The following is a 27,386-nucleotide window of genomic DNA, read 5'->3' as shown; positions in this document are numbered from 1 at the left end:
AATCACCGAGACGTAAACTCCGCCATTCAGCGCCGGGAGCGGCCGGTTGCGGCCCTGCTTACCTTAACTTCTGACGAGCGCCGCAAGCGCAGGCTCGGGCTCAGGCTCAGACACCGGCTCCGGCCCCCGGCCTGGCTCGGCGGCCCGGCCGGGTCCCCTCCGCGCGGGATGGGCACCGACCCTCAGCATCAGCTGATACGGTAGGCGGGCGGGAGACCCTGAGGCCCGGTCACCGCCGCGCAGAGCGTGGCCGCCTCGCTGCTCCAGCACAGCTTGTCCAGGGCCGACTGGGGCGGCTTGGACCCCCTCCCACCCACCCCACCCACCCACCCACCCCTCCCCCACACCCCCGCCCTCTGCCCTTCCCGAGGGCAGCAGCCGCGGCCCGGAGATAAGCGCTAGCGCGGCGCCGGGCTCTGCCTGGGCTAGTGGCACCGACTTGGGTATGTTTCTTATGAATATTACACGCGGAGTAGCGTCTGGTCCGGGGGTGCGGTGGGGGGTGCTGGGGCGGGCGGGAGGGGAGACCAAGGCGCCTGGGGAAGCGCGGGCCGGTGTGGGGGATGGGGCTGAGGCAAGGGGAGGGACCGGAGGGAGAAGGGGAGCTCGGCTGTGGCGGGAGGAGGGCAGCCTGCCCCCACCCCCCAACGCCCTCCCTCTCCTGCTCCCAGGCGTCACTAAAGTCCAGGAAAATTATGCTAATGAGGACAAACGGCTCTCACAAAGGGGCTATCTTGCTGGGCTCTATTTCTTAGAAATTCGTTTGAGAATAGAATAGAACCACATATTCCTCTGCCCTGGACACTTCCAATTGTGGGGTGAGGGGAAAAAGAACCAAGAAAAGTGAGTTTCCCAGACTTTGCCCAGTTTATTTCACCTGCAACCCCCAAACAGATCTTTGGGTGGGGGTGTGGGGAGCTGGGATAAGGCTTTTCTCTAGGGACCCCAAAGAGCCAACTGGGCTCTCTTTGGTTATATTTTTAGGCAGAAATTGCTGACATCTTAGCAGCCAGGAGGGAAGTGTCCTGGGAGAGACAGACACTTGTTCCAGCAGTGAAATGGGATGCTCCAGGCTCAGGTACACACAAGGGTGTTTAGAAATGCGGATCTCCAGGGCTCGTGTGCCCATTTCACAGTGCAGACACGCAGCTCACCCGCAGGGAAGACAGAGAAAGCTCTGACCCCAACAGAAACTGATATCATATATATATATAAACACACACACACAGGGCAGAGGAATATGTGGTTTTTCATACACACACATATACATATTTTCCTCATTAGTGGGATAGAGTAACGCTGAGCTGGGCAAAAGAAAGGTTCGAATTTGCCTGGTAATATTGCCACAACTTGAAAGAGGATGATTTTCCTCCTAAAGCCTCCTTTGCTCCCCAGCTTCAGAAGCAAACTCTGCAAGGGTTATGAGTGTGGCAAAAAGAGAGAAATGGAGATTTCCTGCAATCCCAAGGCGTCAACGGCGGGTCCTTCTCAAAGGAAGGTGTTAAAAATATAAGTAGTATGTTTAAACTGTCAAGGAGCCAAAGTGTCACCTTAGAGCAAAAACAAAGCCAGGGGAAAAGGGAGAAATCAAAAAGCACTCCGGGCCAGGGTGGCCTCATGCATACCAATGGTTTTTGTCATTTATGGCTGGGCAAGATTTATGACTCGGCGCCCCAAAGCTGTAAACAGAGCACAAAACAGCAAACACTTGCTCCTTATGGCATATTGCAGAGCAACTTGAAAGGGGGAGCCGGCCGCGTAGGAGGTGAGAGCCAGCCGCAAAAATCCGTTCGGCGGCATTTTCTCTTCAAACCCGCCCGGTCGGATGTGGCATTTGAAGAAAGAAGGCGTGGGTCAATAATCAACCCGCACTTTCTCCTCCAAACTGCTGACGCGACTCTCACCGCCTTCTCAGCTAAGCCAGCTGCCGGGAAGGCCAGCTCTCCGTGAGAACCTGCCGGGAGAAGGGATTCTCTGGGCCATAGTGACCGAGGGCGCCCGAGCTAGGGCTGGGTCGCCCGGAATGCATACCTTTCCACTGGCGCCAAGACCCTGCCGGGCAAAACGCGGGGACCGGACCTGAGGAGCCGCGGGAGCCCAGGGAGATCTGGGGCTGGAGCTTCGTTCCGGCCAGGGCCTCTATCCGCCCCGATACGTGGCTCGCGGGCCGCGGGCCTCAGCGGGCAGAAGTGGGGCTCCGACCTCAAGACGAAGGTCCGGCGTCCTGGCACGCAGATGTTCGGTGCCCCAGCCTCAAGCCGCTCTGCTGAAATCCAAAGGACTGGCTTTGGAGCAAACGTAGGCGAGAGGATTTTAAAATAATAATTTATACTGGTGGAATGTTTTTATTTGTCGGTTTGTTACTGGTGTTTTGTTTTGTTTTTTAAGCGAAAATGCCGGTTGTTGATTTCCACCTCCAGAAATTACCGGCCGCCGTCTCTGAGCCCTTTCTAGACAAATCCCACAGCAGTTCACCCGGCTCCGCCAAAACCGCAGAGCTTTTCTTTACTGAGAAGACCCCTTGGTTCCACCAATTCCCCCAAATCCCCATGGCTCCCGATCTCTCATCTAGGGGAACTAGAAGAAAAGATTTTTCTCAGCACTAGAAGAATACTTGGAGCAGCAAAGGTGCCCGTGGTGCCTTTCTACCGTTCAAGGGGGTGTCCTCCTGAAGGCGTCTAAGAGGGCCTCTGGCGGTTCCAAGGCTGTGCAGCCAGGGAGGAAGGTGAGGAATATCGTGGGTAAGAAGAGGTATCAAAATCACAGAATAAGGAGGAATATTATTGAGGAAATGTACTTGCTTGTGAGGGTGAAGCTGGCATTTTGAGGTAGAAGGGAACCAGCCTTTTTTGATATCTCATAGTTTATACATAATGGACTGACTTTAGCACTTTCATGGGAGGAAAAAACAATCTGAGCTCTATAAATGTGGCTCTTGGCTTCTCACTGTGCATGCTTTTATATAGAACCAGAGTCCATCCTTAGATATTTATTCAGCTTGCTGGCACTGAAGCAACAATAAAAAGATGCCTCTAACAGACCTCTATTCTCTCTCTCATTCTTTCTAGCAAAACTATATTATTTATGAGTCTTTAACTGGGTCAAAAATGCGCCAGAACTAGGTCATAAATCATATGAAATGCTGACAAGTAATTGAACAGCAATTAAAGCTTACATTTTATTTCCAAGGGGTGTTTTAGAGCACTTGAAAGGGCCTCAGTTAAACATGGTTACTGCTGAGGCCGGCACTGGGGAGAGCAGAAGGGCCCTTTCGTTCTGGGGTAGTAAATCCCACTCAAGTAGGGGATGCCTGATTTGATTTTTTTTTTCAAGTACGGAAAGAAATAATCTATATTTTAAGAAGTCAAAGGGGCAAATCCAACCTCTGACTCCTTATAAGCATCCCTTTCCCTACTCCAAGGAGCAGAATAAAGTAGAGTTTCCTGCACTTTCCAGGGAGTTTCCACCCTTCCCTGGAGTGTGGGGTCCCCAAAGCCCAATTAGCTGGGGCATTCCCAATAATCTGGAAACATGCAGTTTAACTTTCATCTGCCTCCACCCTGGCTACAGCTCTGTTTTGGGGGCTATGAAGTGGAGAGATGTCTGCCTCTGCTTCCTGAGGATTCTTGTCTCTGGACTTCCCTCCAACCCAGGCCCCACTGGCCAGTTCTGGAACTCTCCAAGCTAGCTGGGGGTATACAAGGAATGCCCAGATCAGGCACACTGATGAAGTCCAAACCTAATCCTGGCTCCCTCCTTCCTCTGTCTCCTGAATGTTAGAATAAGGAGCCCCTGGGCATCCAGCATGCTCACCCCACCCCAAGGCTCTCCTAGGTCTGAGCTGTCTTTCTTCAGCCCTCTGGGGCAGAGGGTGCTCAGGGAAACAATGGCGGGCCCTCCAGTTCAGATCCTTGGGGCCGGCTTGTGGGGAAGCATGCTCTGCAATCTGGCACTAAACAAAGTGCCTGGAAGCATCATCAATAAAATGGCAGCGCATCTGCACATTTCCCTCATCGATTTCCCTCTTCCAGCTGCTCAGGCTGCTCAGGTCAGCCCTAACCCTCCATCCCCTGCCTGAAAACACCACCATGGAGGAGAGATTCCTCTTCTCACCCACCCATCCCCCATGCCTCCCAGGCAGTCTAGCCCTACAAGCCGATCCACCTCAGCCTGCACCTGGCTTCGGTACCCTCTTTCTGCCTGGGGATCAGCTCCTGAGACTCCAGCCGTGCCCTGCTACAATGGACAAAGCCACCCTTGCACTGGGGGCCATTGGGCCCACCTCGGTGCCCCCCTAGTGCCCCCTCCTTTACACCCCCAACACTTTCCAGGGAATTAAACTCAGAGTCTGAGGCGCTACCGGGAATCTTTCATATGGTTTCGGTTCTAAAAGAGAAACAAAGGAAGAGAGAGGCTGAGGGTCCTGTCCATGAGCCAGGGTCTCCTCGCCTGACCTTTGTCTCTCACAGCCATAACTCACTCTAGATATGAACAATCAGCGGAAATACCTTAAAATAAATTCCATCCTCCTGGTATGGCCTCGACTTCCATCGGCTAACTCGCCCAGAACCGCTCCATGAGTGCTGAAAACTGCAATCGGCTCAGAGAGCGCTCTCCGGAGAAGGGGAAGAAGAAGGAGGAGGTGGGTGCGTGGGGGTTGGGGGAAAGCTCTGGCTCTGTAGAGAATCTAGAAAACGTAATCACAGGCGAAGCCTGCCTGGGTCTCCGCTCCAAATGCCACAATAATGCGCTGTATTATGTGCTCACGTGGTCATACGTCAACTTAAATCCTTTTATTTGAAATATGGAACCACTGAAGGAACTAGGTTGCCAAACAGAATATTTAGCTTTGGGGGAGGGTAGGTGGGGAACCTTGACCAGCAGTTTTGAGTTTAAGAGTTCTGTCTAAGCAATAGGATGCTGGGAGCCATCTCCCCATGAATGCCATGCAAGACATACAAGCTTATCTCCACTTACATTTCTTTACACACATTCCAAATACAAGGGTACAGCAATGCTATTCACATTTTAAAAATCCTTTTAACTTTCCTTACAGCCTCCCACCCACGGACAAGCTGGATCCTGCACACCCATGCACCCCAGTCTCCTCTGGCCGGCAGGCCAGTATATCAAAAGGCAAGGGGCAGGCCCAGAAATAACTGACCTGGACAGCGGACTTCCTCACAGCCTGCCATTGTATGGAATTTGCTAACACGCACACCATACACCACAGCCACTAGAGAAACCAAAAAGGACAATAATTACCTGACAAAAGGTTAAAGCATCTCCTCCAAGTCCAGTTGGTTCTGTTCAGTGGGAGCCCACTAGGAAAGATGTGCTTGGCTATAGAGTGGCGGGTCTGGGTTTTGCAAAATCTAGAGAAACCTAGTGCCCTGACCAAACTTGCACTTAAGCATTTCCTCAGTACACAGCTGAGTGATACATGGAATTATAGGTTTCTAAATATGAAAAATATCAGAGGAAATGATCTAATTGCTCTGCAAGAGACCCTCCCCCCACCCCCCAAAAAAAAGAAAATAAAAGGAAAAGAAAGAATCAACCTTCACCGGAGTGCCTTAAGTTAACAAGGCAAGGCAATCTGGGACCTCTCCACAGGCAGGTCTGTCCACCCACTTTTCCAAGACAATTCTGTGTCCACCAGCAAATTCTACCCCCATCCCCACACAAGTTCCTATAGAGACATAAACTCAAAGATGAGAAAGAGCCCCCTTCAGAACTCTCAAAATAATCTTGAGCAGAAAACCAGTAGAGAACCAACTGTGCTCAGGAAGAACCTAACTGAAACAAATAAGCTGCTCCCACCCCTGATTCCACCCCTACTCCTGCCTTCTGCCTAGTGACTTTGCTCACTAATTTCAACACTGTACCCTTTCATGAGCCGTCTAAAAATCTTCTCTTTTCTGGTCTTAGTTTCTGAACTTCTGAGAATGCTCTGAGGCTAGTGAGATCCTCAGGCCATATTCTTTTGTTCCTGGAGAATGGGTCTTCAGCTGGCTGTGCCTAAGTGTGAGGACTCACAGCAGCTGCAGGCGGCTGTGCATGATGTGATTCCTCCCCTTCACTCCTCCCCTGCAGAGGAACAGAAGGGGTCTGATGAAAATGCAAGGTCCTTAATAAGAGAACCTGGTCATGGGTTGTCCAAATCAGAAGGGCAATAAAAGAAGAGACCTAATCCCTTGGAAGCAAGTCCTGGCCTAAGCTGGTGACAGTATTTCAGTAAGGTTCAATCTGTGGTGTAGCTGGAAGAGAACCTCCATGTGAACTTTTCCAGCTCTTATCTAAGTTACAAGCTGGAAAGTAAGAACTCCAAGTGAAAACCTGTCTCTCTCAGGTTTGGGGGATAGAGGACAGGAGTAAGAGCTGGTTTCCAAAAAGCATTCTCCTGTCCCCCAAAAACTCACTCCTCTCTTTCTCACTGCTGCCTCCCTCATACCCCTCACCAATCATTCACATTGAGCTCTCCAGATACCCTAGAAAGGAACCTGGAGGTATTACTGGCAAATTCCTCCCCACCCCCAAGTTTCTGAAGAGGCATCAACTCAAAGATGGGAAGGGGTCCCCTTAAAAACTCTCAGAACAGTCAAGCAAATGAAAACTCTTAAAGCCATAAATTGGCCGGGTACGGTGGCTCATGCCTGTAATCCCAGCACTTTGGGAGACCGAGGTAGGTGGTCACGAGGTCAGGAGTTCGAGACCAGCCTGAACATGGTGCAACCCCTGTCTGTACTAAAAATACAAAAATTAGCCAGGCATGGTGGTGCATGCCTGTAATCCCAGCTAGCTGGGAGGATGAGGCAGGAAAATCACTTGAAACCAGAAGACAGAGGTGGCAGTGAGCTGAGATTACACCACTGCACTCCAGCCTGGGACAGAGCGAGACTCTGTCAAAAAAAAAAAAAAAAAAAAAAAAGCAAAGCCATAAATCAATGAGAGAAGTCATTGGTACTGCTTCAGAGAAATGCCTTAACGCCAGCAAAGCTCAGAGGCATCTCAGCTCCAGCCTGGGGCCTCCACAGGGCTGCTAACATCCCAGTTAATGCTCCAACTGCTGTTTAACAATTAACATTAACGACTTGGGGTGGGATGGGGTGATTTGGTGGGATGAGAAGGGAAAAATCTGCGAAGTCAAAAGACATTTAACTTTTGAGGTTAAAAAAAAAAAAAAAAAAAGCAGCTTCTCTATGAGAGGTCTTGGCCTGGGCAGCCTATCTGGGGAACCAGCAGCTGAGAGTTCTCCTTTGCCACTCTGCAATCCACTTTCCTGGAGCAAAGCTACAGGCCTTTTAAAAACCCAGCTGCCAGTCCCTCTTCACTCACTTCACTGGCCTCCAACTTGGCCTGGGCTGGGACTCATGCTGTGGTCCTGGTCACCAGAGCCAAAATAGGGGGAAAGTTGGCTTGGAAAAAGCAGGCAACCAAGGATACAGACCGTTAGTCAATATTTGCAAGGCTGTTGGCAGATTAGATATATCTGTACTCAAACACTGTAATCTGATTTCTCTGTCAAAAGTACACTTAACATTTTTGTCCCATTTCTTAAATCTAGTGGATTTTCTACTCAGCATCAGGTAAGGCTCTCTTAGCCCACTGTGTGTGTGTGTGTGTGTGTGTGTGTGTGTGTGTGTGTGTATGATAGATTCTTATTTAACATGAGATATTTCCTATGGGTGCAAGGGTAGTACAAATGGGCCAAGTTCTCTGGACACGTGTGGATGTGTATATTGTGTTTACATAAGGCCCCAAACTCCTGCAACTATTTGTACATGTAATTGTTCTGTTGTTTGCTGAGATGGAAATCATATACACAGAGTTACAAATTCCTGAAACGTTCCATCTATATTTGATATAAACAGACATACAGTAGCTGAGAAAGTAACCCAGGTTGACTATTGCTCTGTTTACCTTCTATTGGAAAAAATAATTGTATCCAGAACACCATATCAGCCTTAAAGCACCACTGAATATCATGTTGCAATTAATTAACAACCTGATATCTATTTGGGGGCAAATTTAAGGGAAGACTGAGGCCAAGGAATAGAATACAAAATCTCAAAACTTTTTAAAAAGAAGTAATTACGGAAAGAACAAAGCAAACCCATTCCTTCATACCATGCTTTTGAAAGCTATTCCAGCAGCCCCTCCCCCAAACAGGCACGTAATTTATGGATCTTTTACAAGGTAATAAACCACAGTAATTGCCTCCCTGCATCCCAAACTAAGACTACAAATTAAGTCAGAACTTGAAAATAACTTAAAAGAGTTTTCCCTTGTTTCGAATAGGAAAAGAAAATGTCAAGACAGAAAACCATGCTTTTCCCGTAGGAAGAACCCATGATGAGCCCCGATGAAAGAGGGGAGAAGACCCGCTGTCTGCTAAGTCCTAAAGGTTAGAAATACAGCAATCTTTCTCATGCCGAAGGAAAGTCAAAAGGACCTAAGAAACTGCAAGGCAGTGATACAAGTTTTCCTCAACAGCGGGGCTGGGGCTGTCGACAATTTCTTAACTCACAGCCTCCTCAGTCGCCTCAGTCGACAAGGAAAGCAGCCCACGCAGCGGCCGCCGCGCCCGTGCCCGTGGCCTTTACTTGCTTTTGCCCTGAAGTTCAGTGTGGTGGTTTGGAGCTTGCAGGAAGAAACAAGCACACCCCCTCTGACTCTCCACAACCCATCTTTGCCTTCTGCAACCGCTTCTCCTGCCCATCGCTAGCTTTGGGGTAGGCTCTTTGTCTGCCTGACGCCCCGCATTCGCAGGGCAAGAAGCTTAAAGGAATCCAATTCCAAACTCCTCTGAAGTTAAATATTGACCAGAACCTCTTTCAACAGGCCGCAGTTGCCAGGAACCGTGGAGGGCCAACTCCTCCCAGCCGCCCTGGTGCAAAGTCCCACGCGGCGAAGAGTTTTGGAGCAGCGCTTACCTAGAAAGATGTTTAAATCTGAACCAGAAATTGTCTCCAACTCCAGGCGCTCAGGGAATCGCCTTTTCCGGTGTCCAGGCGCTCTGCAGACAAATAAACAGCAGAAGGTGAATGGCGGCTGCGAGGGAAGGGAGTTGGAGGCCGGGAGTGGGAAGCGCGGCTCCTGTGGGCGCCAAGGTGGCCCTGGAGGTGACGCGAACACCAAGAAGTCGCCAGGGCACTCGTCCATGCGGCGCACTCATTGCTCGAAATGTTCCAGTCTACAAATGGCCCGAAGATGGTGATTTATTTTTGTAAAATAAATACATACTCCATCTCCACACCCATACTTTCTCCTTTTTCTTTCTTTTTTTTGGGGGAGGGGGGTGCGGGGGGTAGAATGGGGAAGACAAGAAAATGAAGTAGAGGAAGCTGAGAGGGTGGAAGTGGCTTTACTGGTGGTGTGGACTGCTCTCAGAGAGCTCTCTCCTCAGGCACCCCAACTTGGAGAATGTGAATGCTCGCTTGATTTTCCTTTCCTAACAAAAGGAAGCCTTGTCTGAGAGCATTCAATCACGGACTCTCCTGAAACCTCACTAATAGTGTTCATTTCTGTTGGCGCGAAATCAGACCCGAACTCAGTCCACTGGCCAGAGGCAGTCTTGGGAGGTTTTGTCTTCTGGTTTATTCAACTCTAGGTGCGTTCCTTCTAGGTCCTAGTGGGCTGGCGGGGCTACCGCAGCACCTAGTCCCTCAGAGCAGGCCAGCTAAGACTGCTGGAAACTGGAAGGGACGCCGGCTGGTACAATACCTGCTCAGGGGCCCTGCTCCTGCCTGGCCTTGCGCAGCGGCCACAGGCCGATTTGATGCCTTGATTCTGCTCAAATCTCGTCCCTCACAATGTTTGCAACCCTCTCTTGCCCTCTAACCAACAAATGGGTCACCGAGCCAGCAGTCAGCTTTCTGGGAGTGGGAGACGCTGGGAAAGGGGCAAAGAATCGTCCACTCGCCGGACCCTGGCTTGGAGAAGTTCTGCGCTCCGCTGGGACTCTGCGAGCCCTTTGCGTCTACAGACCTATCCCTGCCCCCACTACCCCTTCACTCAGACCCAGGTAACCTCTTACCCCAGCCTGCCCCAAACCAGCCCTCCGCTGTCTGTCTGCCTTCATGCAATTTTGTAGATAGCACTAAGAGGGGCTATCAAATAGCCGAGGAGTCTCCTGACCCCTGGCTTCGGAGCCCCCACCCCAGCACGTTGAACAAGTGGCCGCACACCAGCAGCTGCGCTCTGCCACCATTCGACCCGCAGCCCCCACAAAGCAAAGGAAAAGGACTTAAGATCCACGCTGCGCCCCCTTTCTCTTGTTCAAACTTGTTTTCTGTGTCCCCAAAGGGAGTGCCCACTGGTCTTGGGGATCCTGGCATGACCGTGAGCAAGGTGGACTCAGCCATCCCGCACTTTGCCTCTCAATTTCACCCGATAAAGATCCGCTATGCCTCCATCCAGCACTCCCCTGCGTGACACTTAGGAGTATGTAATTATTATGGTTATTATTATTTTTGCTGTTTCCTTATCCCCAAGTCTAATATTCATGGCTGCTGTCCCCCATAAATCGTTCAGACTAATGAGTCACAGAGAGATGCTGCCCAGGTCTCTCACTCTGCAATGGCCGCCACCGCCGCCGTGGCCTCGCTCTCCGCGTTTTTGGCGCTCGCTTGCTCCCTCGCTCGCCCGGCGCGGGTGATTTATGAACGCCGGGAAAATTGAACAAAGCCGCGCGCCCTTCCTGTGGTATCTCTGCAGCCTTCCCCAGCGTGAATCAGAACATTACCAACTGTCTGCGCATCCGTCCCACTTCATCACCAAAGCCAGGATGTGACCGCAGAAAACCCAAGCCCGAACTCACGATTCCCCGGACGCGGCGCGCTCCCCGGACTCGCAGAACCCTGCGGAAAAAGCCCCAAGACCTGGCGAGGGCCCGCCAGCTCCGTCCTTCCTGCCGAAGGGCTGTCTCCTGCCTTCCTGAAGGAGTTAAAAGCTTTTGGAGATAAATCTGAGGGTGTGTGTTTTTAAAAATCAAATGGTAAGTTGGAGTCTCACTTCTGAGAGATTCATTCCTAGTGAGGCCCTGACGACTCCGATCCATTCCTGACGATCTGCATTAATTATTTAATGAATCACGTGACCTCAAAGATTACAATTTCAATATCTCCCTCGAACAGACGCTACACCTTTATCAGCTGCAACCAGGGTCCTTGTTTGGCTCTGCAGGCCTCCGGGGCACATTCATCCTTGCCCTGGTCCGAGGCAAGCCACCACCATCGAAATAGCAGGGCAAGCCTGACAGAATTAGTCATCCTGGGATTATGACCGTTGTGGACAGTGGGGAGTCCTCTCCTCTCCTAGGCGCCCTGACATCTGTCCCCTCCTGAGCCCAGTGGCCAGTCCACCTGTCTGAGCTTCATGACTAGGGTGGCTTGGTTACAAAATCTCCCCAACAGCTTTGATGGCCCATGAGGCAAGAACCCATCCTTCTTCTCTGGATGTACACACCTGTGACCACCCAGGTCAAGTGTAAGCTTAGATGCATACCTCCATTCCTGGCAGAATACCTTCCTAAGAGGAAAGGATGTCTGTGCCCTTACTGCTCTCTAGAGTGAGACTAAAGGTTGCATTCCACCCCATACTCATTAACATAAGGAACGGTGGAGGGAGGATCATTCAGCTGCCTCAGTTTTCTCATCTGTAAATTAAGAAGACTGAAGCAAAATGGCCTCCAGATCTCCTTCACTTTGGACAGTCTTTCAATCTGGGAATCTCTTTCAATTCCAGGAATCAATCCCAGAGAAAGTGGGGCTGGCTTGAAAGGGAGGGGGTTTCCCCATGAGTTTGGAGTCTTCAGAAGAGGTGCCAGTTCTGTAAGTTGCAGACTAGAGGGTTTCAAGACAGCCACAGCAGCCTCCCTCATACCACCAAGGGAACAGAACACAAGTCTCTTCCTCCTATTGTTTCCAACCCATGTGTTTCTTTGAAACACAAAGCAGAATTATTCTTGGGACAGTGTATAATATAGAGAAGGGGCAACAGAGCAGCAGTTGAGAAAGGTGAGCCTGTGTTCTTCTATACAAGACTGTGTCTAGGGATGCAGAAACCAAGGGAGTGCCAAGGAAAGCCTACTGCCTGCACAGAACCCACTCATTCAGATGGGAAGCCCCAGGCCTTTTTGCTACATTGATTCTTTGGGTTTTTTTCTCTTTCATTCTAAAGAGTCATTGATCTGTTTCTATGCGGGAACTGCTAGACGGAAGGCAACAGTGAGGAGAGAAGCAGAGTTTGGAAGCTTAGGGGAACAGGGGGACAGAGGAAAGATAGGGATATCCACCCCACCCCACCCCACGGGGAGGAGGCTGAGATGTAGGGGAATGGGGCCCCCTGGGACAACTGGGTATGAAGTCGGAGATGCTATGCAAAGGGACTTCCCTCCTCCCCCATCCATCTAGGTAATCTTCCCATGAGCTCCATCCTGGGTATTAAGTACTCTACTATGCCTGTCACAGTTGAATTCCTGCTGTAATAAAACACCGGGTATATCGTAGATTTCAACAAAACTAGGGAAGGAAGCCTGCAAAGTGCCATTTTTCTTCAAGGGGGAGAGTGTTAAGTACTTAATTCAAACTGTGACCATTAAAGTGTCTCCTATCCGATTTAGGTTGATTTCAGATGTTGACAAAACTTTTATCTCCAGAGTTATGCCCAACTTGGCTCTGTGACTAAAGCAGATGAGTGTGTATTGGAGGGAGGGAGAAAGAGAGAAGAGGAGAGCACATGTAAGGCTTATTTTGGTAAAATTATAGAGTTTACACAAAATACTGTCTTTAAAGGTCAAGGGTTTGAGGGGCCAGTAGGGTTTGCTTAAAACAAAACAAAACAAAACAAAAAACAATTAATGAGATAGAAAATTTGTCCTCTCAGTGAACTCTTAAGGTTGCCCCAGCAAAGGGCAGACAATGCATGATTTTGAAGTGCAAAGTAGGATTTTCCAATCTCTTATAACAAGCTCCCTTAAAGGACAATTTGAAGCAGGCAAAACAACACTAAAGAAATGACAATCATTTGGATCATTTTCTATAATCTTGGTTTTGTAAAACTCACCAATACCTTAATAATCAATACAGTTGGGACAAAAAAGCCATCTTGTCCTGTAATATCAGAAAAAATGATCTCAATCCTCTATCTTCCCTTTCTGGGTAGACTTATAAGTGCAAGTGAAAGAAAGTCACCCCCCTTCATCCTCATATAACTGCCTCCAGCATGAAGCTAATGAATGTTCCCATACCCCTCTTTTCCCACAAAGGAGAAATGTAAGAATTTACCTTAAATGATGATAGTCTGCCATTTGAGATTTTGCAGCTTGACACTCAATTTCCACTGAGAGTCTAGGCATTTTTTTTTTTTAGCAGACAGCCAAGATGCTGTGTCCTTGCCTGAGACCACATTATTTGCAAGAAGATCCCTCTCTCTTCCACAGACTTTTCCCAGAGAATGCCTTTCAGAATTGCTGTTGAATTACAAAGAAGTATTTATTGTTTGAGGTGATTAATGATTCCTGGGAAAATTGCTATTTTCAGCGTGATTTAATTTTGTTTTACAAGTGTGTGTAGTAGGGGGAGGGTTAATAAGTTTCAGCAGCAGTTACATTGCCTCCAGAAATTCCTGGCACCCGTTCACACCTTATAAAATGCACTTTATGCCAGGTTTCTCCTGATTTGGGAAGGTATGTGTGTATTTGTTTGCTCCCAAATTTTCTTGGCTCCTCAGAGACTGGTATCTATCACTTTCCTCTCAAATCTGATTTGTGGGTATAGAACTGATCACCCTTGTTTGTATCATACACAGGGCAGCAGGGGTGAAAGGGGTAACAGCTCTGACAGTGGTTAAAGGGTTTTGCCACTAATGAAAAAAAAATGTGTTTAAAAACTCTCTGATGTTGCAGAGGCAGGTGAGTACCTACTCCCATCTATGCTAAAATTACTACATAACCTAAAAGCTGCACTTTATCAAGGCCAGGTGACAGTTCTAATATTCTGGGGCTAGTGCGCACTGGTTTTTGCTGTCTTATTGTAGGGAACTCCCTGCAGTAAGCACCAAATCTAAATCAGTAAACAAATACTAGGGTTATAGAGATTGAGAAGTGGGTTTTGATTTTCAGCCTTTTGGATCTAGATCTCTGGAATTGAGCAGAAAAATCACAAAGCATTTGAGGAAAGTGACCCTAATTCAGAGTTTGGCTATTTTCCAGCAGTAAACTCTCCCAGGTCTACTTTGCATGGGGTGAACTTTGGGGGTATATTATGCTTTTTCTTTCCTCAGGAGAAACTTTGGAGAGTGTCCTTGTAAAATTCAGTTTATTTGAAAGCTCCTTCTTCAAAAAAGAGAAACAACCAAGCAAACAAACAAAAATTCCTAGTCTGTAGTTAGTGAAGAGGACCTTAAGAACAGCCAAGAAACAAAAAGTAATCTCAACCCTTTGCACGAACTATTTTTTATCTCCAGGGAAACAGGCAGATTAAGTGTGAAGGTGCAATAAATACCAAAGAGACCACTTCTTTCCAAGTGTGCTCAGAGTTCAGTGTGTAGAACAGCTGCAGAAACTCCTGGGCCCACAGCACTGCACGGTTTCAACTTTCATTGCAGAGAAGGACACGTTTCTATGCCTTACAGAGACTTGAAGCCTGAAAGACTGGCCAAGTTTGGGAAGAAGAGGAGCCCTCTCAGAGCTCAAGAGCCTTCCTGCTCTTTGGAACTTTTCCACAGTAGGCCAAGCTTGACAAGAGTTCAGCTCAAGTTGAGCATACATACATACACTCTCACACACAAATTATGGGAGCTGTCAGAATCCAAGTGAATACAGCTCAAGCTATCTACAAGGTTTTTACATGAAAGGTCAAGTATCTCAATCCAGAGGACTTTTGTTTTCTTAATGAAAAGCTTAGAAAACACATGAATCTTAGATTTTTAATGTTTTTTAAATGGAGTTTATTCTTAGCACATGGCTTTCTATATAGCCACATCACAATTTGTACAGTTCCACATAAGTCTAAATGCACTCCCCTCTCCCCAAAGACTGTGTCCCAGAAGGGGACAACAGTATCTCTGTAACAGTATCTTAAATAAATGCAAGTAAGGAAAACTAACATGTCACACCTACCATCAAGGTCTACACATCTTAAGAATTAAATAATCTTGTGAGGTCCACAGTGTCTACTCATTTATTCAGTTCAATACAAGCTTGGATGAGCTGCCTTAATGGGGGAGGAGGAGGTAAGGAAGGTGGGGAAAGAGTCTGTTTTCTTCTGCTTTCAACAAAGATGCAAGTATACATCCCCAGTCAGCATGGGCTGTCCAGCTAGCTGACTGTAGCCATCTCAAAAGTATTTGATACCAAGCAGTCCTTCTCAGGTATCCACACCTGGCAGCCTTGTTTCAGGCCAGCAGGTTGTTCCACCAACCAGCATCCTGGACAACTGTCCTCTCTTGGGTGGCAACCAGCACACACTCTTACCCGGATAATGTCTTCTTTTTGGTTATCCTTTTCACCAATTTGGGTTTGTTTTGGTGTGTATTATGGTCCGGATGGGGAGGGGTGGATGAGGAAAGGAGCAAGAGAAGAGAAGAGAAAAGCAAGTAAGGGATAGAAACTGGTCAAGGTCTCTAGAAGATTATATGGAGGAGGGAACCTGTGTGGAGGTACTCGGGTGGGGGTGGGGATGGAGGTGAGGGCTCTCAGTTTGTGCTTTCCCTGGTGGGCCGGCAGAGGCCGAGGCTGAATTGGAGGATCGCATCTTGGTGTTGGGCAGTTTGTGGTCTTTCTTCCACTTCATCCTCCGGTTCTGAAACCAGATCTTGACCTGGCGCTCGGACAAGCAGAGCGTGTGGGCGATCTCGATGCGGCGCCGCCGGGTCAGGTAGCGATTGAAGTGGAACTCCTTCTCCAGCTCCAAAACCTGCTGCCGGGTGTAGGCGGTTCGAGAGCGCTTAGGCTCCCCTCCGTTATAACTGGGGTTGACTGAAAACCCAGAACCCCGAAAGAGAAGGCCAAGGAAGAGGGAGCGGAAGAGAGAGAAAGGAGGAGGAGAGAGAAGGTGGGGTGGGGAAGAGCAATTGGACATCATCATTATATAATAACCTGACACCAAGTTCACGCAAGATACATAAAACGGCAAAGAAAATGTTTCACAGGCTATTGACAACGGGAAACACCCGAGAGCCATAAAGAATGGTGCTGGGCATTGGGGCTGAAGAAAAGCTTCAAAGACACATGGCCTGAAGCCTCTGCCAGGGCAATTAAATTTATGGGGGCTATAATTACTGCCCTAACAGTTTGGCGTCTCGTAAATCTCCTGATAAAGGGACCCTGGGTACAAAAGGGTTCTCACGTTGGGATCAGGCGGCTAGCTGGCGCACACATACCCACATCTCACCGCAGCCCGGGCCAGATGGGGGCTCCCCTCCCGAGGACCCCTTCCCCTGAGCTTCTCCCTCCTGACCCCGACCCTCGAACCCAGGCCCAGCCCCGGCCCACCTCCCGCGCCTCCCCAGCGGCGCCACGTACCGGCGCTGACATGGATCTTCTTCATCCAGGGGTACACTACGGGCTCCTTGCCCTTCAGGCCCAGCGGGCTCTTGTCGGCCAAGAGCAGCGGGCACGCGGGGGCGCTGCCCCCTGCCGGGACGCCAGGGGTGGCGGGGGCCGCCTCGCAGCGCCGCGGGGCCGCTGGGGGCACAGCGCGAGGCTGCAGGGGCGGCGGCGGCTGGGGCTGCAGGACGTGGCTCGCATGCAGGCCGTGCGCCGGGCCCTTGGCGTGCGCCAGGGGCTGCTCAGGCTGGGGCGGCCGCCCGGGGCTCGCGCCGCCACGGTAGCCATAGGGGTAGGCGGTGTCCGCGGCCCCTTGCGAGGGGTACAGCGCGGCGGCAGGGTAGACGGGCTCGCGGGCGGTCCGCGGCGCGTAGTAGGAGGCAGGGGGCTCTCGGCCGCCGCCCGCGTGAGGGAGCTGGGGCTGCTGCGGCGGCAGGTGCTGGGTCGGGGGCGCCAGGGGCTGCTGGTAGCCGGGGCCCCCGCCCGGGCCGCCGTCTTCGCCGCCCGGGCCGCTGTGCTGCGCGTACTCCTCAAAGGGAGGGAACTTGGGCTCGATGTAGTTGGAGTTTATCAAAAACGAGCTCATGGTCATTAATTTGTGAAGTGCAAAAATACTAATTTTTCTCGCGTTGTCGTTTTTTCTGGGCTCGCCGAGGCCCCTCCCCCTCCTGCCTCGCTTCCCATCCCCCTTTCCTCTGCGCCCTTCCCCTCCCCCCGCTGTCAAGTGCCCACCCTTCCCCCTCCCGCAGACGCCGCCACCAAAGTTCGAGCCGCTCCTCCCCAGCCCAGCGCGCGCCCCGCCCCGTGCCCCACGTGCAGCGCCCCCACCAATGGGCGCACCGCGCGCGCGGACCCGGATCAGGAAACGCGCGGGTGCGTGATGGATGCTGCTGTCCTGTCCCTGGGCTGGGGGAGGGAGCAGGAGCTTTGGACCCCAGCCCCCCAACTTTGGTTCCCCCTGGGAATTCGGGCCCTGTCAGGCTGTAGGTCCTCTTGGGAGCCCTCTGCTTGCCCTACTGCTGGCTTAGGCCTCGGGCAGTCTGGCAGCCGCGACTCAGCGCTGACCTCGGGCGCAACCCCGTCAGGCTTCGCGTCCTTCAGGGGTTCTAGGCTAACGGGGGAAAGGAGGGCGTTGGGACCAAGGGGCATCCTGGCTTTTATGTACGCCCCTGAGAGGCCACCAGACACATTCTCCCAACCGCAGATCCCCCTTCCCCACACCCTGCTCCTTGCGTGTCGGCGTGAGAGCCCTTGTTTTGAGAAGCTTGGCAGAAGCTGCAAAGGGTGGGTGGGCAGCTAAGAGAAATCGACCCAAGGATGTAAAGCGAGGCCTTTCCATTATAACTGGATGGACGCTTTTCCTTTTTTCCTTCTTTCAGAGACAATCTGTTTCGCGTTTTCCTAAGAAAAATTGGAACCTTCGTAATAGCATCTAATTTGATGGGGTTGTCGATGTGAGAGCTAAATATGCCCGCGATTGCAAGGTGCGATTGTGAGAGAGAAGGTGGCCCAAGGATGGGAATGGATAGAAGCAATACCTCCACAGAACCGAGCTTTGAAAACAATAACTTCCTATTTCAGAACAATCCCCAAACAAAAACAAGCTAAGGGTAGAATAAACGCCTTGCCGGTCTGATTGCTGATGGGTCTTTTCCAGCTAAGAATCTCAAGTTTTCTCTTTTAGATCCTGCTTTCTCAGGCAGTATCTGAGACTAGAGTTATATTTACAGGACAGTCTATAATTTCTTAATTGCTGAAAATTAGCGTATTAACGATATCAGAAGCTCCGGAAAGGAGGGAGAGGAGACTGTTGCCTGCCATTTGGTAATTGAAATTTGATGGGTACACTAATTACGCCATTATTAACAAATAAATTACTTATTCCACCTAATGTTGATCTTTGAAGTAAATACTTATGCCTTATTTGTACTGTGTACTTTCTCCCTTTCTTTTCTAAGAGACATATCTAGATCCTCTATTTTTCTGCCTAGATTAAAGCAGTGCAAACTAGCATAGTCACCATTCTAAAAATATTTTCATATTGGCAAGCAAAAACAAGCATTTTTCAGCTGGTGCACCTTAGTTGATTTTTCAAAGAGCAGTATAAACAACCTTCTCACAACTGAGTCTGGAACGCAGACAAGGAAAATTATTTCCTAAGCCTGGAGACACTTCAAAAGGAATGTCAATTCTATCTTCATTCATATTGGTTACTCATAGGAGTTACTAAATGCTGGAATATATCCATTTGATGGATAGTCATTTAATGCTTAGCCACATAAAGCCTATTATATGGGACTAATCTTTAAACTAATTTAGGAAAAGAGGTTAAAAAGGGGATCATATTAGCTTTCTAACTGGAATCACCCTGAAGTGGTACAAAGAGATTTTCCATATTAGGTGTATGTGTGTGTGAAGAGTGCTGTCCATTCACATGAGGCACCCTGAAAATTTGTTTTTAATGAAATCTGAGCCACAGACAGAAATCAACACTGAGTGTAATATTTAGCCATCCTCTCTAGACTGGAGGAAAAATTCAGCCTGTGATACATCTACCTGAACCAATATCTCTCCCTAGCAAGAAAAAATAATATATACATAGGTTGTATACAATGTAATATAAATAATATATAGTTATATGTATTACAAATCTGAACCCTATAAGTTTCAGGGGGACAAAAAGCATGACAAGGAAATCTTCCCTCCTCATTTCATCAACCTTGAGTACCAGGGTCTTAACCATATCTGTTTAATATTTACAGACACTAAAACACAAAAATTCTGTTGTTTAGCCTCAGAACCTTGTACCAAGTTTCTATTTTTAAGTATTAATGAGACATAAGCACTGTTTTGTATATGGTTAACCCAAACGAGTTAGCTGTGCCTGTGTTTTGTGTGGTTCTATTACTTTAGGAAGATGGCCTTACACAGAATCCCTCAAGGCCTGTAACTTGTCTTTGTGGTTCGTATCATAAACACAAACGGAGCCAGGACCACCAAGTGTTATCTCACACACCGACATTTTGACATTTTACTGCAAGATTTATGGCTGTAATAAACAATCTCAGTACCTTTTCTGAACCTTCCTCAATCTCCCTTTGCAAACTGTAGCATCATTCCATTGAATCAAATAATCTTTTGAAAAACATTTTTTAAAATACCTCTTGCCTTTACACAATATCCAAGACACCAAAGTAAAGCCAGGAAGAAACTAACTCAATTAATAAACAAACTGAAGTTTACCAGCAGCATCTCGCCTGAGAAAAGATGGGATGCCCTGAAATGTAGCAGAGAGGGAGCATGCAAATCCTCGCACACCAACTGGCTCCAGTCCCAAGCGGGGTGGAAGCGTTATCCTTTCCTTAGGAAACTGGTGAGCACATTTGCTCATTTCCACGTGCAGGGGTAACATATTGCCAACAAAACCTTTCTTAAAATCCCATTAGGTAAAATAACTTTTCGTCATGTCCTCGAATCCCAGATGGAGAAGAGTGAAGGGAGTTGGAGGGAGAGGGAGGGGGAGAGGGAGGCAATGTTTTGCAGCTTGGTTTGAATCTGATTTGAATCATTTTGAATATATTTGTAACAGCCTTCCCTCTTGAATGCAATCCTGTCCCAAGTTTCAAAGTGACCGAACAGTGACACCGTGTGCATTTTGTTTCTTATTAATCTTACACATTGACAGTCTTTGTTAAATCACAAGGCGCGCCCTTCACCAGCCGACATTTTCATATTTGTTAGACGCACTGACCTGAAGTTCACCTCGGCCTTGGACTTTGCGCTTGTAAAAGGTCTATACAGTGTCTTTTAGCGAGCAGGGTGCTTTGCCCAGGTCACTCCTTCTCAGGAAAAACCAAGGGGAAAAGCCAAAGGAAATGTAAATGTTATGGAATGTATTGACTGTATTTGTCCTTTGTTCTTTAGAGCGAGAGTCCACCAGACTGTTCTCTATCTGATGCGTGTTTCTGGAGCTGAACAGTGGAGTGGCAGAATTTCAAAATGCCTGATGGTAGCATTTGAAGGCTTACCCTCCAACACCTACACTAGACACAAGATTTGAGAGGAACAACACTTTACCAGCCATTTGACCAATTAATAGTTTGGGGGTAATTTTCTTGTAGTAGTTTAAAATAATGCACACAACCCAGGGATGAGGACTGATATTCATATTGGGATTACACATGAATTTTAACTTGGATTGTATGAGAGGCCTGAGGTTCAAAATCCTCCAAATAAAGAAGCAAGCACTCTAAAAGCAATAACTTCTGCGAGTACCCTTTTCTTTTACTTTGAAGACTAACTAAGAGATATCTATGGTTTTTGAAGTTGACATGTTTCTAAGGTGTGTCACATGTTTTTAACAAAAAACACAATAAAAAGGTTTTTCCCAAAGAGACACATAATTGTCTTGTTGACTCATCGAGGGGTTTCAGTTTTCTTCATTTCACTAGCCCAAATGTGGTGAAATGTTCACTGCTGCAACAGCAATCACCACAGTTGTTTCCTTTCTTCTGTTTCATCTGGCAAACCCCCATTTGGCTTCAAGCTCTTGGCCAGAGTGAAAACTTTACACGTTGCACAGAAGCACCCTGATTACTTCCATGAAGGCAGTGTTTGGGAAATATTTATTTTAAAACTGAACATACCTGGCACTGTTAAATCCAATCAACCAAGATATATTGGGATGATCTTAAACATTCCCGCAAGAGTCTACATTCTGAGTAGTTGAATTATCTCCAAAGTTAAAAAAGAAAAACCTAGGGAAAATATTTCACCTTTCTCTTCTCTGTTTTCCTATACTGATCCCTTGAAGGTCAATTCATAGAAAAGAGAAATATGTCCTCTGGAAAATAGATTATTATAGCACCAACACTTAAAGCCATTCTAGATGCATGAAAAATAAAATACTGTGTAGCTCTTCAGTTGCAACTCACACATGAGGCATGGTTCCAGTCGGCTTCCTTAATACACTATTCCCTTTCTTTTCTGCTCTCCTACCCTTCTGCTTAGGTTTCTTTCTCTTCTCCTTGACTTTTTCTTCAATTCCACGTGTGTTATTAAAAAGTACATTCTGAAGAATAGAAAATATTCTATTCTGTCCTGGTTGTCTTACACAGTGGCCTGGTATTTGTGGATTTCACCTTTCTGCATTCCCTACAGTCTAGTTATTCACTTATAGCTTGTAGTACTTCTCTTACATTCAATTGTGGTTTAATAATAAACAACAAAAATTTCCAAACAGGAACATTTTCATGGCACCAATAAGCATTTTGTCACTGGTAGTGCTGGTGGAAGGGGTGAAGGGAGAATTCTGTGTCTTTCAGGAGGGTGTCCACTTCCTTCCTTCCCCTTCTCAGATCTCAGAACGCTTTGCATTCAGCGGACTGTAGTTTCACAAAAAGCATATTCTATGTTTGAAAACTGCAAAGATTACATTTTGCAAGAAGTGCCTGTGTTTGCATTTGTTCTTACACACTTTAGGGGTCATGATATGTACTAAAAAGACAAAAAACTGGCCAATCAAAATCCCTCTTTTCAAATAAAGGAGGTTTCCTGCACCATTCTGTTGCCTTTGAAGGCATAATGAAATATTGGAAACTTGCGACATTAGTTTTTAAAGCTCCATAGATGAGTTTTTAGCATTTTTATTTTGTGACAAACCCACAGACTCCTGGTTCGCCAACACCTAAGGTGTTGGTGTTTCAGTAATCTATGCCTATTTACCTGCTGCTATTCCCTCAGAACAGGAGCGATAATTCAAGATGAAATACAGCGTGTATTACTCTTGAAAAGAGGAATTTTCTATCCTTTCCTCCGTAATTGAGGTCATTCAACCACTAGGGTTCACCTGGAGTCCATACCGTGATACACGCGTCACTCCGAGCCATTTTATCTTTTGTGCTGATAGTCAAGATCACAGCTCTAACATTGACATCAAACTCTGTCTGGGCAGATGACTAAGAGCACTGCACAATGTAAACTTTTGACCCTCAACTTTTTGACCTGCAGTTGTAACGCACTAACCACAAAGATACACAAAGCTGAGCCTCTTCTTTCAGGGAAAAGGGGCCCCCCTAGCATCTCAGGACACCCTGCTTCTGCCACTGCCATTTGAAATTGGAGGGTGAAATGGATATTTTTTCTCAGTGTTTGTGACTGGACTTTTTGTTAAATCAGCCTACGACCCCTTTGTCAGCAACTAGGTACTAGATTAACTTGAAATCACTCGTGATTCTATTTTACGAGGAAAATTTGGAGCAGAATAGGAGAACCTTGCAAAAAGTGAAAGAAAAGAGGAGATGGGGGAAAGCAAGCCATGGGAGGTGGAGACACTTTTTCCCTTTATTTAAAACTAAAGACGCAGCCCTAATTGTTAGGAGAGCTGGCCCAGGCGGGTGAGTTGACTGTGAACTTGTACTAAAGCGTGCTCTGCTGGCGATTCCTAGGGTGTGCAGATTTATCTTCTCTGCATTTACTTAACCCGGCAGTGAACTGCGCGGGCGTCATTTGTTAGGCGATGACAGACTTCACCTCCAGCAAGGGCTGCTTCACAAAATCGCAATAATTATCTAATAACCTTCATAACAAATATTATTATTGAAAAGACTGGCTTGTGGGGAGGGGATCTGGTGGGAGAAGAACAAATTTATTGTGAACAACACCAAACAAAACAAACCTGGGCAGACCTTCAAGTTCTGGGGCTTAGAATGGCTGGGGCTGTGGATCCCCTCCCCTATGTGGGTGGGAGCTTAGGCTGACCCCCTCAGCCCTGCCTGGGAGCCCCGTTTATAGTTTTGCCATTGACTAGAAGGAAATTCCTCCTTAGAAACCAAAGGGATGGAGCCCACAATGCTCTGCACTCTCCATGGTGGGCAAGCCATGGACAGACCCCCAGCCAAGTCAGGGGAGAGGCTGAGAAGGGCATCTTTTAAGCTAAAAAGATTGTTTTCCTCCTTAATTGCCCATCTTTTAAGATGTGATTTGCTTTCCACTCACTAATTATTTCAATATAGTCCTCTCAGAATCTCAGCAAATGAACAGGACTCTATTTTTGGTAGGAAATTCTGTCTTGCTCTCCCAGAGTCGCCAACAATGAAGCAGGAGAAAGAGCAGGAGAAAAGGAATCTTGGCATAATGTTGTGAAATTAGACCATGGAAACCCTAACAAACCCCTAAGTAAGTGTGACCAGAAGCTTCCTGTTGTATTTATAGTTCAGAAATATTGTCTCTTCAGCTTGTGGGAACAAACGAGCCCCTGCACATTGCCGCTGAGGAGGAGCACACACACGCACTTCTGCCACCGGCTGAGGCTGGATGTCTTCATAAAGCCCTCAGTGACAGACATATTTTTTCTTAGAAAGTTCCTCTGCAAGAACAACCCAAAAGAATCCACAAAGGAAATAACTTATCTACAGAATGAGCAGAAAACCAGCCATCCTCTTTATTATGCTTTCTATGAAAATAGGAAGAAAAAAAATTCTCCAATAACATATAGGTCTGACTGCATGATGTATTTTTAAAGTCATTTAATTCCATGTGGCCATGTGGGTTCGCCTGCTCTCTTAAATTCTACCTAAGTTTTGTGAAGATTAAAACAGACAGAAATAAGCAAGCTGACAATATTTACAGCCTGTAATTTTTCTCATTCCTTGGAAAGATTCTCTATGTTCTGTGGTGCTGGATATGACTTCAACAGGCTTTCTGCTCATTCCCACACCCCAAGGTGGAATATGGCCATGAAGTAGTGTGGATATTTTCTGTGTAAGTTACTCAAACTAAACTGGCAGAATCCCTGTCACTTTTTTTTTTTTTTTCTAATTTCAATCAACAAGAAATCACTCAAGCAAGATCACCAAATGAGCAACTAAAATGGAACCCTAACCCAATATTTTCAATAAGGAGCCCACAATTCAGAGCAGCAAAACAAGGAATCCAGTATTCTAACAGACACATAACATTATAAAAGAGAACCCATACCCATGTAGAGTTTATATCCTTGTTCCCACTAAGATGTGGACACATCTTCTCGATTGCTGAAGTACCAATGTTTACTTTAATAGGTTACATACAATTACTTCAGAATTCTTCACCTTGCCACTATTCATGAGAAGTAGCACTTGTGGGAGGGTTTCTATTTTTCAAAAAAAAACTTTCCAGGGTTTGCTTTCTGGACCTCTGACTTTGGGGACATCTGTTGGACTTATGTTGAGTGTAGGTGGCCTCTGCACAATAAAGTTTATTGAAAATCCAAATCTATACTTTCAATTTTTTCACTTTAAGCACTTAATAGGTATCTTTACCAATTAATACTTGCTGAAAACTGCCCAGCTCCTAAGGAGAAAAGCAGATCCTATTTTTTGTTTCATTTCTGAATGCAGTAGGAGAAATTGGCTTAATTCCTAAAATAGGATTGAGGGAAATCTACTGGGTCCCTTGTGGGTACCCATCCAGAAAAAGATCCCGGGACAGGCCACAGTCCCCAGTCACTGGGCTTGGGTTTTGCCATTGAAGAATATGGGGGGTTGGGGCCAAAAGGGGTGACTGGGGCCAATATGGAATTGTACCCAGGATAAACTTATTTCATCTTACTTCACCCATTGGTGCAATCTTGGAGATTGTTCTGGAAATCATAGATTATGTAAATTTCCTGGGATCAAACAGAAAGAGCAGCTAACAAAAGAAAGGCGGAAATCTCCTACTGACAAAGGACCAATTTCTTCCCTAAACTACCGTTTATGATGTGTCAGGAAAAACAACCTAATGGCTCTGGGGACTTTTAAGTTGGGCATTGAAGACACCTCAATTTCCCCCAAAAACTTTAGAGCACAGTTTGGAACACAGAATTCGCCTGCATGTTGAGGGGGAGTGAATTTCTCCAATCTTAGTGTTATCTAGGGGGCCGCCTAAGGTGCCTTCTGAGGGTCCTGTGCCTAGATGTTTTTAATTCTACAAAGAAGGAGAGGAAAAGGAAAGAAGAGAGGGAGAAGAAAGGCAAAGCGGAAGAAAAGAAAGCGCTTTAACCCCTTTCAATTAGCCTGGGGATTCAAAGACTAAAGTTAAATCCGGCCATAAAGTTTATTGCTTCAGACTCACAGGCGGGTGAGAACAGTCCCACCGAAATAAAAAGAACGTGGAGGCTAACAGGGTTCAGGGCCTGGTCCCGGGTGCGGGGGAGGGGGTGCTGAACACCCCCACACACGAGGGTGAGGACCCTTGGTCCTCAGGGTCCAGTGGGCGCTAGCAGCCCAGGATCCACCTTGCAACCCGGGAGCCCAGGCTGGAGGTGCAGCCCCCGCCTCGCCGGCCTCTGCCACCCTCCCGCTCTAGCGAGCTAGCCTGAAACCCAGCCCCGAAGGCCGCTGCCTCAATTCAGCCCTGCCAGATGACCCCGGCCCGCGAAGACATATTGCCACAGCCCCGTAAGGAATCCCGCCAGAGTCCGCCTCGGCCCTGCCCGGGCCTTTCTTTCAAACTCCTGAGCGCAGCGCGGCCTTGGCGCCCGCAGCCGGCGCCCCCCTGTCTCCCAGCCCCCACCCCAGGGCTCCGCGACCCCCAGGAGCCGGCCCCGGCCGGCCCAGCAATTGCGCGGGGGACTGGGGATGCGGCCTTGCCAGGTTCCCACACACAGGCCCATTCGCACACAAAAAATCATCTTTTTGCACGCCGGCGGGAGCAGCGGAAGTCATTAACATCCGCGGTTGTGCAGCAATTAAAGTTAGGCCTGGGGATGCGGCGCGGCCACAGGCGCTGCTCACCCTGCTGCCTCCGCAGAGCTGGTTCCTGGCGCTGCTCTTTTGGGCAGAGGGAAAGTTTGCTCTGCCTTTTCGAATTCAGAGGCAGCCTCACAGTTATTGAACCAGAGAGAGAGAGAGACAGAGAGAGAGAGAAAGTTTCCAAAGTACAAATAAACTTGAAAGCGCTCAGGAGGCGAGCTTACCTTAACTCGGAGGGAGCCATTTTTCAGAGTTTTGAGAACTTGTGGTTTGGACACTTCTGGACCTAAAATTGACAGTTTGAATGGCCAGGCGGCACACGTAGCCTGCAAAAGAGTCAAATGGAGTCCAGCGTTAGTGAGATTATATGTTATGTGGTATATAATGTTGGATGTCAACTCCCCAAAACCATAAAACTTACTTTAATGGCCCCACGTGACGTTTTATAGCCAGTAAGCCGATCTGTCTGTGCTATGGATGATTTTACGATCTAATTCATAGACAAAACCCTATTCATTTGGCACCCAAATGTCATATAGCCGGAACTGGGGCTTATAAAGTTTACTGTTTTATAACTTTTAAAAGGAAAGACGGCATCAGTGTAAGCAGTCGGTAAATGTGCAAATCTCTAGTTGCGCTTTAGCTGCTCTGAGGAGTTTCCCATTCGAGCTAGGATGGGGTAAGTACCTTCCATTTGTAGCAAATTAATAGTAGCAAAAGAAGCCAACGGGGTCCAGGATGAAGAGTGGGGAAGGGGTGCTGGGATGGGTTAAGGGCAGAGGGTTTGGGGTCCACAGCCAGACAGAGCAGCGTCTTCAGCAAGTGGAGGCCTAGGACAGCCTTAGGAAAGAGGCAGGATCTGTGTGGCCTGAGGGTGGCTAACAAAGCCCTGGGCTTTTTCTCCTTTTTTCTTGCTCTTTCTCTCTTTTTTTTTTGTACCCAACAAGTTAACTTGGTTTCCTCAGAGATGGGCATGGTGGCCTGGAGCTTTGGAACCGCCTACAGCTTTTTCCACCTTCTGCCCTGAACTTTGTGATGGGTCAGAGTTAGGGAAGCTATGGGCCAGTCTTGGCATGAGGTCTCCCTGCACAGGTCATCTGCTCAGGTAGCCTCAAACCCAA

The 27,386-nt window shown here is 47.8% G+C and overlaps 2 protein-coding genes and 2 long non-coding RNA genes across 13 annotated transcripts in view; 2 read left to right on the top strand and 2 right to left on the bottom strand.

Annotated features, from left to right (window-relative positions):
* HOXA3 (homeobox A3) overlaps positions 1-27,386 on the bottom strand; it is a 45,393-nt gene that overhangs the window by 6,582 nt on the left and 11,425 nt on the right. Inside the window, exons 2-4 of one of the 6 annotated variants that reach the window (XM_007981807.3) lie at positions 26,490-26,591; positions 13,290-13,474; positions 8,937-9,019 (exon numbers count right to left, since the gene is read on the bottom strand). The gene's annotated coding sequence lies outside the window, so the exon portion shown is untranslated. Of the gene's footprint in view, positions 1-62; positions 171-2,031; positions 2,463-4,508; positions 5,058-5,164; positions 5,237-5,888; positions 6,091-8,936; positions 9,020-13,289; positions 13,475-26,489; positions 26,592-27,386 lie in introns of those variants that run through there. The other 5 variants (XM_038004766.2, XM_073009026.1, XM_073009025.1 and 2 more) reach the window with 5 other exon arrangements.
* On the top strand, positions 94-9,262 carry LOC103226322 (uncharacterized). 5 transcript variants are annotated; one of them, XR_012090324.1, is made up of 3 exons: positions 98-200; positions 8,302-8,407; positions 8,845-9,262. It is a non-coding gene; the product is annotated as an uncharacterized lncRNA (long non-coding RNA). The 5 variants fall into 5 exon arrangements; XR_494757.3 differs by lacking the exons at positions 8,302-8,407; positions 8,845-9,262 and adding an exon at positions 985-3,040 and having other exon boundaries at positions 94-200; XR_012090323.1 differs by having other exon boundaries at positions 8,302-9,262.
* Positions 3,903-5,140, top strand: LOC140709654 (uncharacterized). The gene is made up of 2 exons (XR_012090328.1): positions 3,903-4,642; positions 5,057-5,140. It is a non-coding gene; the product is annotated as an uncharacterized lncRNA (long non-coding RNA).
* Positions 15,174-17,227, bottom strand: HOXA4 (homeobox A4). Its single transcript, XM_073009027.1, has 2 exons — positions 16,529-17,227; positions 15,174-15,982 (listed from the first exon to the last, which is right to left on the bottom strand). The coding sequence occupies exons 1-2, from the start codon at positions 17,142-17,144 to the stop codon at positions 15,636-15,638; spliced, it is 963 nt and encodes a 320-aa protein (XP_072865128.1). The 5' UTR covers positions 17,145-17,227; the 3' UTR covers positions 15,174-15,635.

Source organism: Chlorocebus sabaeus, chromosome 21 (assembly GCF_047675955.1).
Source record: "Chlorocebus sabaeus isolate Y175 chromosome 21, mChlSab1.0.hap1, whole genome shotgun sequence".
In the NCBI taxonomy this organism is placed as follows: Eukaryota; Metazoa; Chordata; class Mammalia; order Primates; family Cercopithecidae; genus Chlorocebus; species Chlorocebus sabaeus.
This window is presented reverse-complemented; position numbering and strand designations above follow the sequence as displayed.